This window comes from Augochlora pura, chromosome 10 (assembly GCF_028453695.1).
Source record: "Augochlora pura isolate Apur16 chromosome 10, APUR_v2.2.1, whole genome shotgun sequence".
Taxonomy (NCBI): Eukaryota; Metazoa; Arthropoda; class Insecta; order Hymenoptera; family Halictidae; genus Augochlora; species Augochlora pura.
This window is the reverse complement of record NC_135781.1, coordinates 3,657,087-3,675,704: the sequence shown is the minus strand read 5'-3', so window position 1 is coordinate 3,675,704 and position 18,618 is coordinate 3,657,087. Positions and strand designations below refer to the sequence as shown.

General features: G+C 43.3%; 1 protein-coding gene across 13 annotated transcripts in view; it reads right to left on the bottom strand.

Annotated features, from left to right (window-relative positions):
* The window catches only part of Bent (projectin protein bent), a 91,283-nt gene that overhangs the window by 66,927 nt on the left and 5,738 nt on the right, over positions 1-18,618 (bottom strand). For 12 of the 13 annotated variants that reach the window (XM_078192392.1, XM_078192381.1, XM_078192382.1 and 9 more), the window contains exons 2-16: positions 14,512-15,071; positions 13,712-13,733; positions 9,487-9,649; positions 8,487-8,628; positions 6,350-6,485; positions 5,270-5,473; positions 4,108-4,409; positions 2,814-3,031; positions 2,265-2,670; positions 1,664-1,836; positions 1,437-1,607; positions 1,279-1,358; positions 1,028-1,193; positions 608-814; positions 27-182 (exon numbers count right to left, since the gene is read on the bottom strand). In XM_078192392.1, coding sequence (XP_078048518.1) covers positions 27-182; positions 608-814; positions 1,028-1,193; positions 1,279-1,358; positions 1,437-1,607; positions 1,664-1,836; positions 2,265-2,670; positions 2,814-3,031; positions 4,108-4,409; positions 5,270-5,473; positions 6,350-6,485; positions 8,487-8,628; positions 9,487-9,649; positions 13,712-13,733; positions 14,512-14,824 — 2,859 coding nt within the window. In that variant the 5' untranslated portion in view covers positions 14,825-15,071. The remainder of the gene's footprint in view (positions 1-26; positions 183-607; positions 815-1,027; positions 1,194-1,278; positions 1,359-1,436; positions 1,608-1,663; positions 1,837-2,264; positions 2,671-2,813; positions 3,032-4,107; positions 4,410-5,269; positions 5,474-6,349; positions 6,486-8,486; positions 8,629-9,486; positions 9,650-13,711; positions 13,734-14,511; positions 15,072-18,618) is intronic. The other variant, XM_078192394.1, reaches the window with a different exon arrangement.

Here is an 18,618-nt window from a genome sequence, read left to right as displayed (position 1 = left end):
TAGACAGGTGTAGTGTGCTCGTGTACCTCGATCTGTGATACTGTTTCTGATTCAGGTTCCTCGATAATCGGCTCCGCGATGCTGGATTCGATTACACTCACCACTTCTTCCTCCTCCTCCTCCTCTATGATGCTCTCATCGTAATCGGACTCCCCTTCGTCGCTCCAGATCGTACTCTTTACCTTTCGCACCGAAATGGGGTTGAAGAGAGCCGGATTATCGTGTGTACCAAACGAAAAGTTAATTCGAATTTCTGGCGAACAGTGAACAACCAAATGCAACCACTAACTGTTTCGTAAATGTATAAAGATAATATTTTCTGGAGATTTGGACAACGAGTTTGATTCTTTGAAATCTTTACCCTAATCATTTATGACTTTACGTCGAAGATAATATTATTACAAACTTCTCCGTCAATCGAATTAAGTTTTCGTCTGAGTGGTAATGTTTTAAGTGTATAATATGTAAGGGGAGGCGGTGGACAATTGCTGTTAGTGACGCGGCATTTTGTCAACCGGAGAGCAAAAAACAAGGGTGACACAGAAAGTAAAAGGAGCAAAAGCCCTTCCGATAGAAGAATTCGAGCGACGGCTTCAGCAGTTTCTACCTTCTCCTCCTTCTTCTCTTCTTTCTTCTCGACCTTTTTCTCAGCCTTCTTCTCCTCCTTCTTTTCTTCCTTCTTTTCTTCCTTCTTCTCTACCTTCTCCTCCTTCTTCTCTTCCTTCTTCTCCTCTTTCTTTTCCTCTTTCTTCTCCTCTACCTTCTTCTTTTTCTTCTCCTCTTCCTCTTCCTCCTTCTTCTCTTCCTCTTTCTTCTACAATACGTACAAGGACATTGCATGCAACATTCGAAGGGATTACAACATTCGTTTAAACTTGTCTCGCGTTAACAATGGGTACACATTCACGATTTAGAGTGGGGGTTCAACGAATAATCTTCTCCAATGGGTGTGACAAATTCTAACACAAGGGGCGACACGGAAGTGACGTCGTTGTAGCTCGATGGTGGTTCCATTGAGGTTACTCACCTTCACGACTACACGAGCCGACGACTGGTCCTCGCCGAACTCGTTGCTGACGACGACTTTGTAGGTTCCGGAGTACGAAGTGGAGGCGGACGTGATGGTCATCTTCATGTCTGTGCCGTTGAACGATATCATGATATCCTTATTGGATTTCACCACCGTAGTGTCTCTGAACAAGCGAGAAGAATCAATGAATAAATCAGGAAATTTTTAATTCACCGCACGCTGTTAATAATCGCGTCGTTGTTACATACCTGTACCACGAGATGGTCACCTTGCGGTCCGCTTTCGCCAGACTGGCGATAAGCTCAATCGATTTGCCTTCCTCTATCGTCTGAAATTCGACGAGAATATTACTCCAAAGAATAGTATCTTCATACAAATAAAAATATTAATTTGTAGATTAACGTACCACCGACTTCAAACCGGAGGCTATCTTCGGCTTCTCGCCCTCGTCCATGATGTCCGTGACCTCGACGACCTGTGACGTCGCCTCGCCTTTCTCATTACGTGCAACCAATTTGTACACACCCTTGTCGGAGGACGATACTTGTTCGATCTCCAATTTCACAGCGAACTCTCCCTGTAAACAAGATCGTGATTAGCCCTGTCGCCTTTTCGGGGATAAAGAGCGCTTACCTCTTTCACTTGTTCCACGTGCACTTTGTGCCTCGTGTCCTGTTTCACTGCTTGCGTCTCTTTGAACCATGTGCAGTCCGGTGTGAATTTCGACAGAACGTGGCACTCGACCACCACTGTCCTCTTCTTCACGATCTTAATCACCTTTGGCTTCTCCTTGATCACAGGCACAACTGGAACCGAGAATAGACGATTACTACATCTAAGACTCGACTAGGTAGTTGGTTAATTTAATTAGAACATAGTTGGAGAATAACGTAAAATCTCAGCAGATTTCTACACAGGTGTTACGAATAGATTGCGGATGCTTATGGAAAGTAAAAATTCCCGAGATGATTCTACGAAACAGAAAATAGCTAAAGGTATTTTTACCAATTCTGATAATTTGTAAGTAGTATAACAAGGTTATTCAATTCTTCTTATGTCTTCATTATTTTATATTCCAGCTAATTTTAATATAGGTGCTTAAAATCCGTAGTCTAGTTATGAATCGCAATTTCATCATCTTCTAATTAATAATTCTAATACGATTATGTTAATAATGGCTTGTGGAGGAATTCGATTATAATTCCAGATAGTGGATTAGGGTCGGTCGACTCACTTTCTACGTTGAGCGTGAGATTGGCGTTCAGTTCGCCGAGATCGTTCTTGATGTTGCACTTGTACAAGCCGGAGTCCTCCGGGCTTGGGTCGTTCAAGGTCAGCTTGATGTAATAGATGTCCTCCTTCTCTTTAACGACGCTGATCGAGATCTTCGAGGACTCTGTGACCACCTTGCCCGCGTGGGTCCAAACGATTTCCGGTTTCGGATTTGCTTTCACTTTGCAGTCCATTATCACGAGTTTGCCCTGATTCTGTGACTGGATGCGAGGTTTCTCGACGAACGTTGGTCCGTCACCCTCTGGTTCGGGCTCTGCTTCGATGTTCAGGTTCAAGTTGGCGTTGCTCTCGCCGTATTCGTTCTGCACGTGACACCTGTAAGTGCCACCGTCCGGCGCCGAAGGATCCTGAAAGCATTTTTTTGTTATGCATATGGAGCTAGATTTAAACTAGATTATTTTTACACAGAGATTTGCATATTTTGGAATAGAGTACAGTTGTTATGAAATATGATCTTTCAGCTTTAATTTAAGTCACGGCTGTCACTGACCTTGATCTCCATAATCAGTTCGTAGACATCCTCCTCGACGGTTTTGGTCTTGATCGAGATCTTGGAGGACTCCTTGACCACGTTGGTCCCGCGGAACCATGTCACCTCCGGTTTCGGGTTCGCCTTGCACTTGCACTTCATCGTGATCAGGGTGCCGGTTTCGTTCGGAATGATACGCGGTTTCTCGACGAACGACGGCGCGAAACCGGGCCCCTCCTCTGCATCTTGGAAAGATCCACGGTTAGGCAAGACAGTTCACGTGCGTGCCATCGCTTCCGGCAATACGGGATTCCCGGAAGCGATCGCCACCGGGCCGCAATCGTTCGACGTCGACGTGAATTGCGATCCGGTTTTCAATGTTGCAGAAGGTTTCTGGTGTTCCCTTCGGGATTAGTGATTTTGAGATGCGTCGATCGCGATCCCCGCCTGGATCCACGGCACCGTTGGATCTCTCAGGATCCGGACGGGAACGCGCGCCGGTTAGAAAGCGATGAGAGAACGACTCAATGATTAGTCAGTGCTACGTAGTTACTTACCTAATCTTGGGAAAGACGCGCGGATACCTACACGCGAAACGTTCGCTTCTCGCGGCCGCGAACGATGTGGAAATAGTCGCGGAAACAGCCGCGGAAAGAGAAGAAAAGGCGCGCTCTCAGAGAAATCGAGTTCCTCTGGCAAGCTTAGAACGACTCTGACAGGAAGAACGTGCTAGGAGGTAGAGGGGCTCTCGAGGGGCTCGGGTCTCGTTGGTCTCTCTGCAGGTTCCCAAAATTGTCGCGGGTGTTTCCAAAAAATATTCGCACCAGGTCTGATATTCCAACAATCTAGGTGGACGTGATCTTTCGATTATGCTCTAGGTGTACAGTGACGGCTATCAATTAACTTTCGTTAATTCGTTTCAATACTTTCGCGTCCATAGTCAATATATCGCACAAACATTGAACATATATAAAAATAATTTGATAACATTTGATTACCTTTACAATATCTAATTATACCGATAATATTTAAGAGACTTCAAACACTGTACATTACAATTTCAGATCGAAGCCAATAATTTATTACCATTCCGAAACATCTTCGAATGTTCACGTCCAGATTGCTAAAGTACACGTCTAATCTCGATCGCGATCTCAACGAGCTAGGCGTTGATAAATATCGTTGAAAAATCATTAAAAAATCGGAACATGAAAAACGCAAAGAGAGAGAGAAAGAGAGAGAGAGGGGGGAAGGGAGTGGATAAATTGAACCAACGAGAGACTCCGCCGCGTTGCATCGTCGTCGGGGGACTTGCCTTGAAAGTTGAGGGAGATGTTGGCGTTACTCTCGCCGAAGTTGTTAAACGCGTTGCACCGGTAATTTCCGCCGTCCGCCTTGGTCGGATTCGAGATCTCGAGCGTGAGCAAATACGTGTCCTTTCCGGTGGCCTTGCGCGACATCTTGACGCGGGTGCTGTCGGTGATCGGTTTCTGTCCCTGGTACCACGTAATGTCCGGTACCGGGTGCGCTTCCAGGATACACTCCATAATCAGGATGTCGCCCTCCTGTCGGATCGTCGGTTTCTTCGGGAAACGCGGCGGCTTACCGTCCGGTATTCTGCGTGTAATCGATTCGTCAGATCACAAACGCCCGCCAGTTCCGTTCTCCGGCATCGTCGGAGACCGGACCTGCACGGGACAGACCCTCTCTCCGCTCGACGAGGCCTATTACCGTCGCGACGACATGGATCGTGGAAAGTTTCCCACAGTTTTCTTCCTTATCGATCCCTTCTTCCGTTCATCATCATTTCCGTTTATGTATTATCAGATATTTATGCGAAATAAAAATGAATTAAATTAAATGTGAGAAATATGAATTAGATATAAATGTTTTTCCTCGTGCAATAATCTAGTATAGTAATGTTTTTAAATTACTTCACGGTTTTGCACTTGATTTGGTCATTTTTATGATACATGTCTTTCTTGCTCACTTATAATTGTTATTCTCGTTTTTACTATATGGTTCTAAGCCTTTTTATGATCATACTCGTGTGTTTGCTTTTATGTCACCTGTGCTGCAAACAGTCGTCCATTATCAATTTTGTACTACTTCTCAAATCATAGGATCTATGAGTCACCAGGACAAACGTGCTTTTCTCTCACTAAATAGATCAGAGTTGAATACAAATAAAATAATGTAAAATGAAATAGAATATAACTAAAAATAAAAGCGAAATAAAATAAAATAAAATAAAAATGAAATCAAATAAAATAAGGATAAAAATGAAATTAAATAAAAAGGATAAAATAAATGCCTAACAAAAAAAATTATTTATGACTTCTTTTAATAAATAGCTTAGAAGCTAGAATAGCTTCCGCAACAAGCCAGCCTGGAATATCGATGGACGAAAAGGAAAGACCGTGGGAAAGTTTCGCCAGATCAATCTCGACGGTACGCGCTCATCGTCGGTTGCATACTTTAGCTTGTCGCCCCCCTCGAAGTTGAGATTAATCGTTGCCACTCCCTGTCCGTGCTTGTTCGTCGCGAGGGCTCTGTACTCGCCGGCGTCTCCCTTCGCCACGTTGTCGATCTTCAATCGGACAAGGTGGTACAGCTTCTGGTCGAGTTCCAGCGACATGCTGAATCTTCCTCCTTCTCTCACCTCTTCGGTACCGTGATACCTAATCATCGGACGCGTCAGATCACGTGCTGCATGCTCTCGACACTCCCAAAAACCGCGACACGCCGATCGGAAGTACGCGACGTGGATCATTCGGAAGAAACCGAAGGACTATAGTCGGCGACTACAGTCGAGGACTATACTCGAAAGGCATGCGGGTCCGGATGTTTCCCGGCAAACCAGAACAGTCAACCAACCTTTGACGAAGTGCCGACGAGACACTCGAACTCCATCGACTATGGTGTTTTTCTCTGTTTTCTCTGTTTTTCTATCTTTCTATTGCGAAATTGGATTATGTGCATTATTATAGTATTTATATTATTATAGTAACTAACTTGTTGACTCAATTTTAGGCTGACTGATATGTTATCGAATAATTAAGAAAGTTTGTGCTGCTTTTAGGTTTCCTCATTATCACGAAACTTAATTAAGGGATGAAATATTACTTGCATTTAGTTTGCACATATGTCACACAATTTTCAAACTGTCACAAAAATTAGCACTACTGTAGAGACCCAAAAATTTTGGAATATAATTTGAACATTCTACAACATTACTCCCCCCCATCAAAAATTGATATTTCACTTCCAAGTACGTTTAATTAATTTTTAATTGCAGCAGAACGTTAAATTGAGATAAAAGTCGACTTTTGGCAATTTTAATCAACGTAGACATACCAAATATTATTATTTATACTTTCTCGTGTTGGAATTGATTAAGAACAAAGAAGACTATCGTTCAGAGTTAACATGTGTCTCGTCAACCAGTCTCGAAGCCGGTTCGCCCCAATTTGCCGTGGAAAGCATCGACTAGAAATCGCTGGTCGCGTGGAAATCGGCGATGGTTGGCTCGTGCACGGGGACACGCATGATCTTACCACTTGACACTCGGTTTCGGATCGCCGACTAGTCGGCATTCGAAGGTGATGGTGTTACCGTCGTCGGATTGCCTTATTACCGGTCGTTCGGTGAAGGTCGGTTTAATACCGTCGTCGGGTACGGGCGCCTCGTCGCCTACGCTCACATAAACCAATTCTACGTGTCGATACATCCCTTTGCTTGTTTTGTCAGAGAGAGAGTGATTAAAGTGTGATTGTATTTTTTTTTTTTTTTTTGTTTACGGTCGCTTAATCCCGCCGCAGCCTCGTCCGTGTCGCGACGATCACGATCGGTAGCCGACCTGGTTGCGGAAGGTTTAAGCCCTTCGATGCAAGTTCAGAGCCACGTATCGATTCGATTTCACACCTGCGACCCCTCTCGTGCTATCGCGCGATACTCGTATCCCTGCGTCTCGCCCTTCGCTGCGAAGGACAGTCCGGTAGGCCCTAACAGCGACATCTCCTAACTTAGGTTGCTCTCGTCGACATTTTTCCTTTATCCGTTCTCTCCTCCTCGATGGTCGCGCGGTTTTCCGTACGGAAGTCAGAATTAATCGTAATGGTGTGAGTTTGTTTAGAGTGTACTCCAAAAGACAACACGACAACAACTGGTTTGTTAAGCGAGTTAAAAACGTCTACCGACCAACGCGTGGACCACACGTCCGTGCGCTCGTCTAACGAGAGATCGAGAGACACCCTTTCGATTTAGTAGTGTGCAAACTAAGAAACTTGAACGCTGAGCTCTCCGGCACACACCTGTGACGCGTGAGTGCGAGAGTATAAGGGGTGCTTAGTGTGCGGTTGGCGTTGTTTGTGGTCTTCTCACGGTACTCAAGTAATATTAAAAAATCGCGGGGCATCGAGTGCGCCTACTGTCTCGCCCAACTGAGAGATACCACACGAGCAAACAATGGCGCGCGCTCGAACGAAATAGAAAAAAAATGTGCGCGACTGCAGCAACCTAACGTCAAAAAAGCGCCAGCGTGATGGATCGAGCCGCGGTCTGGCGCGATCGAGCTTCACGGTCTCGTCGGGAGATCGCGCGGGAAGCTCGGCCGGGCGGCGCGCGGCTCGATCGTTATTATTAATACGTGATACAAGCAGCGTTTTACGTTACTGTGATTATTAACAGAAATATCATAATCGTTATGCTCCGATCCTGGTCTTTTGTTCCTCTTGGTCGATCGACCACGATCAACCGGGCTGTATATCGTCGCTCCGTCGAGCCGACAATCGATACGTGCTCATTGCTCGACCGAGATAAACCATTAAAAAATAAATGTCAGTCGTATACGGATGAAGAATCGGTGATATACGGAGAACAGTGACAGAGATAGAGAGATAGATAGAGATATGGAGACAGAAAGAGAAAAAAAGATGAGTAAAACAGATGTTTTGAAGAGACAGGGTTGGAACTACGGAAAAAATATGTAATAAAGACAGCGAGCTTGACTCGTCGTGATGCAATGTGGACGAAACGTGAAACTGGGGTCAGACACTGTTGGTCAACCTGATGACACCGAAGATGTCATTCTGTGTGGCTGAAGATATTAGAGAGGATCATCGATATACATCCCGAATGAGTAAAGGCAACGAAAAGTGGAGTGATGGATACCGATCGAACCGGTTCACGTTTGCAGATTCGTTTGTGTTTCGCCGTGGATCTTTATGCATTATGAGAATGGATCTTTACACGTAATGGATACACTATAGATCTTTATGCATTAAAAGTACACCATAAATCTTTATGCAATATAAAAACGATCTTCGTTAATGCAACAAACATCGGTCGATTAGAAATGTCTCTTTTCCTTGAATAATTCAGTAAAACTTGAACTTAACAAGTGCATGCCCTTAAATTTTGTTAAACAATTTCCTTGTTTGAAATATCAACTATTTATTCTGATCACATGAAAATGCATAAGATCCACAGGCTATTGCGAGAGTTGTAATTTTCTCTACGTTCCATAGCTTTGTCGAACAGTTTGCGGAGACAGGAATTCGCGTAGAGATCCGCAGATCCGTAAATTATAGTACTCGTATAACAAGTTAAATTACGCGGGGCAAACGTGAAACGTGTCGTCGGCGTATGAGTACACAGGTAGCGATAAATCAGCGTCTTTAATATGGTACTTACTGTCGAAGTTTAAGGAAATGGTGGCGTTAGACTCGCCGAGCTCGTTCTTCGCGGTGACCTTGTATTTGCCAGCATCCTCGACGGTCACATTTTTAATTTCCAGCGTGGCGAAGTACGAGTGGCCATCTTTGTCGACGGTCAGCTGAAATTTCACGGTCGGATTAACAGGTGCTCGAATTTCGAATTTTATTTATTAACATTAAACGTACCGGCACTTTACATACACCAATTTTTACGATAATGGGTCGTTTGATCCATTACGTTATTTTTGAAAAAGAAATTGTTAGTTTATTAAAGTCAATAATTTGCAACAGAATTTCTGATTTCTAATCAAATAATCAAACATATATTTTTATTTCTAAAAAATAAAATAATCATTTAATTACTCTTTCTATTTTCTTTACTATGTCTATTTTAAAGTAAATTTTAAAAGGAGTCATCTTACTCCGCTTGCTACGTTTAGTATTAATCCAAAGTTCAATCAGTGACATGATCCAGTGATTTATTACAAGTTCGTCGCGTGTTGGGTGACCAAGACAACTTTTTATACAGCGTTAAACACGCGACCGTATTACGAAATATTCAGAGAACTTAGCGAATTGAAGTTTCGGGCTATTATTATACATTAAATACCAGCGCGTAATAAAACTCTCGTAAAGCTCGAAGTCATGGTCACGCCGCAACGGTGGCAGTTAACGTGGTGAATTCTAAAAATTAAGTTCCCGCAGCGAAGATTCTCGCCAAGATTTTCTTTCGTCATTTTTCCAGAGATTGGCGAAATTAAAAATAACAAAGCGAGATAAAGGAAACTTATTAATAGAAACTAAGATTAAAAGAAACTAAAATTAAAAGAAGCTAAAATTAAAAGAAGCAAAAATTAAAGGAAATGAAAATTGAAAGAAGCTAAAATGAAAAGAAATTTAAGCTAAAAGAAACGAGAGGTAAGAAGTTTAAAACAAAAGGGAGCTAAACGAAAGAGTCGGCTCGCGGGTTGGCTAACCTTGTGCCTCGGTGAGTCTTTGACCATACTTCCATCGTGAAACCACGTAACTTTTGGCGTGGGATCGGCTGTGATGCGACATTCGAAAAGTAGTCGTTTACCATCGTCCTCCTGTCTGATTGCGGGCTTTTTCGCGAAAGTTGGCGCGATGCCGTCGATTTGTCTGCAACCGGCGATCAAGAATTATAAGAGCCGATTATCGAAGCTGTTATACTTCATGCCACGATATCTCACACATGGGCGCACACAGGTGGACCCGGGACAGCGGTGCCGCGCGGTGTGTTACGCGCGACAACAGCTGTTACGCTCGTTGCAACACCGGCAAACGATTAGTTGGGTCACTATTCATTAAACTGTTAGTGGATGTTCGACGAGCGGTCAGTAGAATAGGTCGGCGCTCGATCAGACTCAACACGGTTTTCTACGTTGCGGAAAGAGCGACGACACGGTTGGACAGTTTTTGAACACGTGATATCTAAGCGGATTTAATAATTGCTGTACTAGTCGAATGACAGTGCATACTGTAAAAATAATTAATATACCGCGAATTTTTATTCGAGATCAAAATACTCTACAGATGTTCTGATTTCGTAATTGTTGAAATTATAAAGCTGCTTGCTTTGGAACTTTTTGAAAATTTGTATTAAATATTTCATTATTATTAGATAATAATATTTTATAATAATCATATTGAATATTAAATATATATTAAATAAAAATGTGAATTTAAATAAATTTGTTCTACAATCCTACGATGTTTCTGTATAATTTTTGTACAACTGTTGCATCATTTTTAATATTTTTGATACACTAAAATTGATACGCTCAGTATTCTTTAGCTACTTCTTTAAATATAATTTATCATATTAATTTAAGGAACTGCGATCACCTTATTCTTTCCTTTCTACTTTCTATCAAGTCGTTCTAAATCTCCGTAATTTTTTTTCTCTTTCCCGTCATTTATAGCGAACGGTCAACTTCTCGTATACATTCCTTAAATAAATAAATCATTACGTGGCTGCCAGATACGTCGATCCGAAATAGACGGTCAAATATTCGTCTCCGTCCCACCGTCCGAGAAAATCGTAATGCCGAAAGAATGTCCACCGTCGGCCAAACTCGGCCAACACCTGCCCGTCGTCCTTGTCCTTATCCAATTGTTACCAAGCTGGCATTATTATTACGAACGTTATCCGCCTGCACGGATCTATTTCTCGCCAGGTCGCGAAAATACACGTGGGGTAGACAGAATGCGACGAGCACCGCGTCGGAATCGTTTCGCGCGCAAGGATGTCCCGTGTCGAGTTTCTTACGGCGATTGTCATTCGCGTGTCACGGAGCCGTCTCGCGTCGCGACGAGACGGAACACTTGATGCGACGACGAGGCGGCTCTCGGCCGCTTGGCAACACGGGAACGGACCATTTTCTTACGGTCGACGGGGTCTCTTCCTAGAGGAGGATCGGCGCGATTATGTGGCGGCCGATGCCAGGAATAACTTTTCTGTTTTGTTTAGTCAGCCCTGTCTACGAGCGAGCGGTATCGCACTACGGCCCCGTTGTTACCTAGCAGGAAGAGGAGTCTCTAATGGCCGGTCTCAGCGACGTCCCATCAATAAAGACCCTCTTTAATGCCCGGGTTCAACGGCCAGCGTCCATTCAACGCGCGGTTCGCCGAAAATCCCGTTTGCTCCTCGATAAATGCAGAGACGCGTCGATAAACGACGACGTCGCGGCTGAGCTGCGTGCATTCGGACCGCGAACATTGCTCGCTATTTACTAATGCACGGAAACGCATCGTTTCCGATTCGTTGTACTCTGCTTCTGAATTTTTCGGCTATATTCTGTTTTTAGACGTTTGCGAGGCGTTTCATTTTTTCGTATTCAGGATGAAATATAATTTGTTGTTCTAACTTCTACGTTGGCAACCGAGTTTACGGTAATCCTTCCGAGAATTTTCTACGCTCTCCTAAAAATATCGTACGGCGGCTCCGAATGTCCATTCTTTGAACGCTGTTACACCAATCGGTTGCACCGAGTTAATCATTTTTTATTTTCCTATTTAGTAATTTTAAGAATCTCCGTTCTTTATACACTTTTACATTGATTAACGTATCAAGAAAAATATATATATATATAATATTTGAAATAACTGAAGCTTCGTCTGAAGTAAAAATAGAGAAAGTATTACGTGGGGTTTCAAGGAGGATTTTTATACCATTTACGACCGCTAATGTGCCGTTTAGTACAGTAGCGTTCAGTGGACATTTCCTGTGGCGGACGCGAGAGCGGCCATTTTCTACAGTCTTTTTTCCCCCGACTTTACGAGCGGAGAGTGAAAGAGTTTATCGCGACCGGGTCGTGAAGAAAAATAAAGAAACGGAAGGAACGATCGTTCGGAACGGAACGAGGACCGGCGCGCGAGGAGAAGCGCAGAGGCGAACGCGAGCCTAACTTTAGCGAAGAAGTAGGCTGCAGCTGTTTCCTCCGGCTATCGTGGGTCGTTCGGTTGATTCGCGATCCGCGATCGGCTCTCGCGTTCGAACGCCAAACAATTTCGCGAGGGAGACCGGCTAATATTCGGAAGCGGGTGAAACGCGCGTCGAAGGCTCGCGTTACTTTTAGAAATTCACGGGAATCACGTCTGTCGATCCGCTCCGAAAATACAACGTCTCGTCGCGATGGCCCCCGGAGAACCAACTTTCGACCCAATTCCGGCTGCGTTACACCCGAAACTCGACGAAACAGACCTCAACGCGGCGCCTCGATAACCCGGGCTCCGACTACTAATTCGAGTGCCCGAATTCTTTTGTAAAGCGACGTTAACGACTCGATTTTTAATATAGAATCGACTTCTTAAATATGTACGTCACAGTTTCAGCCATTGGTAAAAGAAGTCATGAGTGACGAAGTTCTGATCGCTATAGTTGTAGAGTTAGTCATAAGTCGAGAAAAAGAATTTATTTACTTTCTGCTTATTAGATATATTAAGGAAATAAATCAATTTTTATTTTACCTTGGCAAATGAGGTGGTAAAGGTATCTCGGTTACAATATTTTCAACAATTTAATAAAATAGCGTCTGATTTAAAAAAATCATTTTAATTCCAACAATTGTAACAACAGTTCCAAGTGATTCGAACAGCAAAAAAGGATTATTCTTCATAGAGCAACCAAAGCATATACTAATTTATAAAAATAATGAAACACATTCTAATTCCTAGCGCGAGCAACATTTGCTGCGAGTGGTGCACCTGTTCAATAAATAACTCCTAAATGTAATTTTAAGATCTGAATAATCACGAATAAAGAAAACCTAGTAATCCGTCATTTCGACGAGTTCCATGAATCAAGTGTTAAGAAACGAGTCTCGATTCGATTTCTCGCAAGACCGGAGAGCACAACGAGTGCGTCGTACATGTTGCGAAAGTACCGCGGAAAATCGCGGGTGGCCTGAATCGTGCGGCCGGCGAAGCGATTAGGGATGAAAATAGAAAAAGAGAGGATCCCGATGCTATTTCGAAGCGGGCCAGTCAGCCCCGTGTATGCGTGGGCAGAAGAAGAAAATTGAACGATCAGCCAGCTAGAAGAGGCATAGAGCCGTGTCGCTGCTGTTATCGGACGCGCGCTAGCACGCTCTCTTTCTCTCTCTCTCTTTCTTTCTTTCATGCGCTCTCTCGGGAGCGCACGTGAACGCGCCCAAGAATAGCGAGCATTCCGCGACGGTTATTTTTGTCCAACCGCATTTGACGTGCACCTAAACATTATCGACGGAACCACTCGTTGCGCCTGTCGCTCGCTCGACTCGAAAGTTCGTCGAACAATCTGGGACGCGGCACACACGGTTAAACGCACACGAAAACCCACACGAGGAACGCACGCGGCGAAAGCGTTACACAGAGGAACCGCGACTCACCCTCGCCTAACCGGCTCCACCGCAGCTGAAAAGCAACAACAGAAAAAAGCGTAATAGCGAAGCGAGCCAAAGAAACTGAAAATTGTGAACGTCGGCCCTTGGACCACCGATCCTTGCTGCTAGTCACAAGTATAGCGACTTCTTAATAAATGTTAACCAACGTTGATCAACATTAATCAATGCTCCAACCGATCCGCTTGGATTCGAACAAATCGGTCGATGGTCCAAGGGCCGGAAGCTGGCGTTAAATAATGAAAATCAGAGCCCAGAGAAGCGACACACGATCGGAATTTCCGCAAAACGACGGACTTACTTCTCCCTAGGCTCGTCGACAGCTGTAAAACAACGAAACTTTGTTTCAATTCTGCTCCTCGACTCGCGCCCGATGTAGGAACGTCTAAGTGATTCATGAGTGGATTGCGGATATTTATGCATTCATGGCAAAGATTGATAGCTGCCATTCTACAATAACTAAATAACTATGTTCACACATCTTTTGTTAAAATTGATCTAAATGACTTGAACTTCTTTGTAAATGTTTATAGGACCAGGTCACTGTACAGTAACCGGAATATTTTCTTTTTTAATTTTGTTATTAAGATAAAAAGAATGCTTATAATAAAGGTTTAAAAAATGTACTTAGTGCTTCTCGGTAATTATGCAGTTTTAAAAGTTGTGTGAACACTTTCTTGGTCTTTACTGTAGATAGTCAAAGTATTCGAAAAATTGTAGAATATATTACCTAAAACACGTTGACACTTTACCAACTATTAACCTATAAATCGGCTTTTTATAAGTAAAATAGCTAAAATAAATATTGTTTAATGTTAGTATTATAAAAATATAGAAATGTTCACAGCCGAACGACCAATAGGTAAAGTGTGAAGATGTGCCGAAGAAACAAAGAGATGGGCTAAGTTGCATAGAAACCAGCAGTCCATTCATGACAGAGGTCATCAGCAGCCTCGAAGGAACTAATTAGAGACCGAACGGAAACCGGAGGGGTCAAGATCGTCTCTATTAAAAGATGAATCTTTCGTTCAGGACGAACAAGGGGTGGGGGGGGGGGGGGGGGGGCTGAATCAGCTGGTAGTCAAGTGCAAGGGTACTCACGACTGAAATTAAGGTTAATCGAAGCCGCGACCTCGCCCATCTTGTTCTTGGCCTTGACTTTGTAGAGGCCCGCGTCCGTCTCGATCACGTCGTCTAGCTCCAGGACGACCAGGAACTTGTTGGTCCCGACGCTCTGCATCTTGAAGTTGGTCCTGCCGTCCGGGCTGAGCTCTGTCTCGCCCCGGAACCATGATATCTCCGGTTTCGGGGCGCTGACCAGCTGACACTCGAAGATCAGACGATTCCCGTCGTCCTCCTGTCTGAGCTGCGGCTTCTGGGTGAAGCTCGGCGCGAAATCGTCGGCGACCCCCATGGCGACGGGTCGCCTTTCGCACCTTTACTCCCCTTTACCGCGAAATCTCACGGGGTGGCGAGCCACCCTCTCCCTCCACGGGCCTTCTTCTCTTTCCCGTTAGACGAGCCGGACCAGGACTGATCCTCCTCGAGATTGGTTCAAACGGCGCCGACCCGCGGCACCATCCAACCTATCCTCCTCACCCTCGATCCTCGGGGATCGCGACCGTGCCTCCTCTTGCGAAACGGAGGCCTCCTTCTTCGATCTAAACAACAAAAGTTCACTCGCGATTAGTCGCTGGTTCATTTATTTGATTTGTTTTATTTAGTTAAGAGTACTCGCCTATACCTTGCCTATCTGTATTATAAGCTCTCTTAACTAAATAGTATATAATAAATGTACTAAATATACGTAGACTAAATAACGTATAATAACTTATGTTTGAAAGTATAATAAGGAAATAATATATCAAGAGACTTGGAATAGGTGTTAACATTAACTTTCGTGGGCTTTCACGATAAATTTCTACCCCACGTTTAGCATCTCTATTTATATTAAATATCGCAGATATAATTTAAATACAAATATCATAAATATAATTTAAATATGAATATCATAAATATAGTTTAAATATAAATATATTAAATAGAAAATATCAAGTTGTTCAATACATAGAACTGAAAAGAAGACTAGAAACCATGATATAATCTCAAGCTACAATAAAATACTATTATGTGTCTAGCATGCAAGTATAATATCTGACACGATGCTTGTTCTACACACGAACATATCATCATTCATTCTAGTCTCCTCCTAGTTCTGTTAATGTGAATTCCATTGTTCATTCTGTTCATTCATTCTACTCGCTTATTCCATTCCTTTCATCTCAGTGTGTTCAAAATGATGCAGACATCTCGTCGCATTTTACCAGACTGTCATAAATTGTCATAAAATTGCATAGACTTCGTCGAAAACACTATGTACAAGGTGTTCTAAAAATCGCATCAATTAGATCGTAATTCTACGCACAGAGATCTGTATTGAGAGAAATAATTTAAAAAATTAATACCATTAATATGAATCTACAGGCGTGTCTGATCATAACGTGTCAATACTACTTCTTGTCGCGTAAATATAGTAAATCTTGCAACTTATTTCTCTCAGAAACAAAATCTTGAAAAATGATCATAAAAGTAATACAGTGTTTAAAAGTGTACTGGTTATTTTAGTATTCTGTGTAATATTATTCGCGAATAAATAATTATTAATTAGTACTCGATATATGAATTGAAATTTCTTGGAAACGAAGCCTCCGGCGCAATTCTCTTATTCCAAATTTTCGTCTTATTTCCAGCCATAGAATTTGACCTAATTTGTACCATGAATTATGAAACACCATTTATATACGTATATTAAAAAATGATGTCACAGAAGTCGCATGGTTCGGGCGGAAAAACGATCTCCTGCTGGGAAAGGGAAATTGCGAAAACGACGGGATCCCGGGTGAAAACCGGTTGGCCAATCGGACTGGCGTTTCGCGGTTCGTTGTTTCGCGGCGGAATGCAAAACAAAGATACACGGCCGAGCGTGTTTGGCGGCGTCGATTACGTAACGGTGTCGAATTACGGAAAGTTTAGAGGAACGGACAGCGACTCTGTCCTCGGCACCGCGGCTTTTCTGTATCAATTTTAGTCGGTTCCATCCCGGCGGAGCCGGTGGGCGACGAGGCGAGACGAGGGGCTTCGCTCACGGTCTCACGGTCGTTAACGGGCCCGCAGTCGCCGAATAGAAGATTAATCGTCCGAGAGATTAAGAAGTCGGAGGAGCGGGCTCGTATGCGCGCGGCGAGGTATCTCTCGTTTCCAAATCGCAGGGCCGCGCGGGCCAAATTATTATATTTCCTCGCGTTACATCCAAATCCGAGAAATGATATATCGCCTCTTACAAATTCAAAATAGACCTTTATGTAATTCGAACGGAGAAACGCTTCCTGCTCGCCGGGGCGCGAGCGGATTCCGCGTTGAAAATTGATCTCGATCTCATCGCCGATTCGTTTACGAATTTTCCCTGCGATCTTTGGATCTCGATCAACGATAATCTGTGCCTCGATTCTTATCTTATTGCCATTGATACTGAAAGCGACAAAATTCAATTCAACTAAATTCGGTTAACTTTCTCGACATCTTTTTGTAATTTCAGATATTTAAGATATTTATTTAATTATTTTCTACGAAAATGTCGCTGTAGATTCAACAATTTAAGAATAAAAAATGGTGAAAAATTTGCCGTTTGATCACTGTGGTAGATTTAGTGTTAATGGTACTGTTATTACCGCCTTTACTATCCTTTACTATTTAAATTAGCTATAGCGAAGACGGAGGTACATAACGAAGGTGATAGTACAGTACGCACATGGACATTAAAGTTAACTACATTAAACAACACTGCACCATCAATATAACATTGCTAACAATTTAAAATTAAAATAGTACGTGCCTAGCGATACACCTAAATACAATGTATTTTGCTACGAGTGAACTAAATACATTGTGAAACGACTGCGCTGAGAATAGCATCAAGAAAATTGCGGAATGATGCGAAACGAACGATAAATAAATAATCTGAATTATCCTAGGAATCAAGAAAATGCAAAAATCGTGGATTTAGAGAGAAATCGGTGATCTACCGTCCAGTATTTGCGATCCACGGTTCAGTATCCGCGAGATCTCGACTGTGGATCCGACGTTGACGCGGTAAGCGTTCAGCGACAAGGAAGCAACGGGTTTAAGATCGGATCAAAGGGAAGAGAGGACAGACAAGATGTCGCGAAGAACAATGGGCGAGCGTTGCAAGGGACCCGTGCGTGGCGAGCGGCGGATTTTCGTGGAATCCGAGACTCCAAGCATATTTTCCAAGACGTCCAAGGTCGAACAATGACGCAACACCTCTATTATTAATGCGGCTCTTGGCTCGAAAATAGGTGGACCAGTTATCTTGGTAATCGGTTATTATGTTTGGCATCTAACCGTAGAAACCGAGACATTTAGGTCGCGATACAAGCCGCGGAGTCGAACGGTTGCGATCCGAGTGGTGCGCGTCAAAGGGCAGAAGGGATCGCAAGCTGCGAATCGGACAACTTCGAGCGCGCCGCGTTCTGAGACAGTCGCCGCGAACTCGCCGGTTCGTGGAATAACTCGAGAATTTGTGGATCAACGATGATTTGTATCGTACGGCACGTTTCTTTGAGGGTTGTGGGTCTACGAGACCCTAGCTTATTGCCATAGTTATTTTCATAAACACTGTTGTATCCTGCATTGAACGAAGTTAAAGATTTATAAATTTTACTCGTCCAACCTGTTTTCAAATCTGCAAAATTTAATTTCCCTTTTATTAGGAACGAACGGAATTTCTTTCACCGTATTCACCAATTTATTATAACAAAAATACACATTTTACTTGTTAAATGTGCATCTACGTTTAAAAAATGTTTAATTGAAAATGATCTATTGTAAAAAAAAGAATGAATTATCGTATCAAGCTATCTTACAGCTGTAACGAACACGAAGTATTTAACAATTTCACGATAAACGAAATTTCCTCTCGGCCTCCGCGAAGAACCGTTCGTTAGCAGAAGCTAATGAGGAAAGTCGATTTTCGTGCGGCGTCGTTTGGTGCAGCGATGCGGTCCGTTGGGCCGGGGAGTCGCGATGCAGAACGAATGGGCGAAGTGTTACAACGTCACGGTAAGACTTGGCAGCGAGCCCCAAAGCATTCCCGAGATTGCTGCGCTTCGTAACAACCGTTCTCATTCT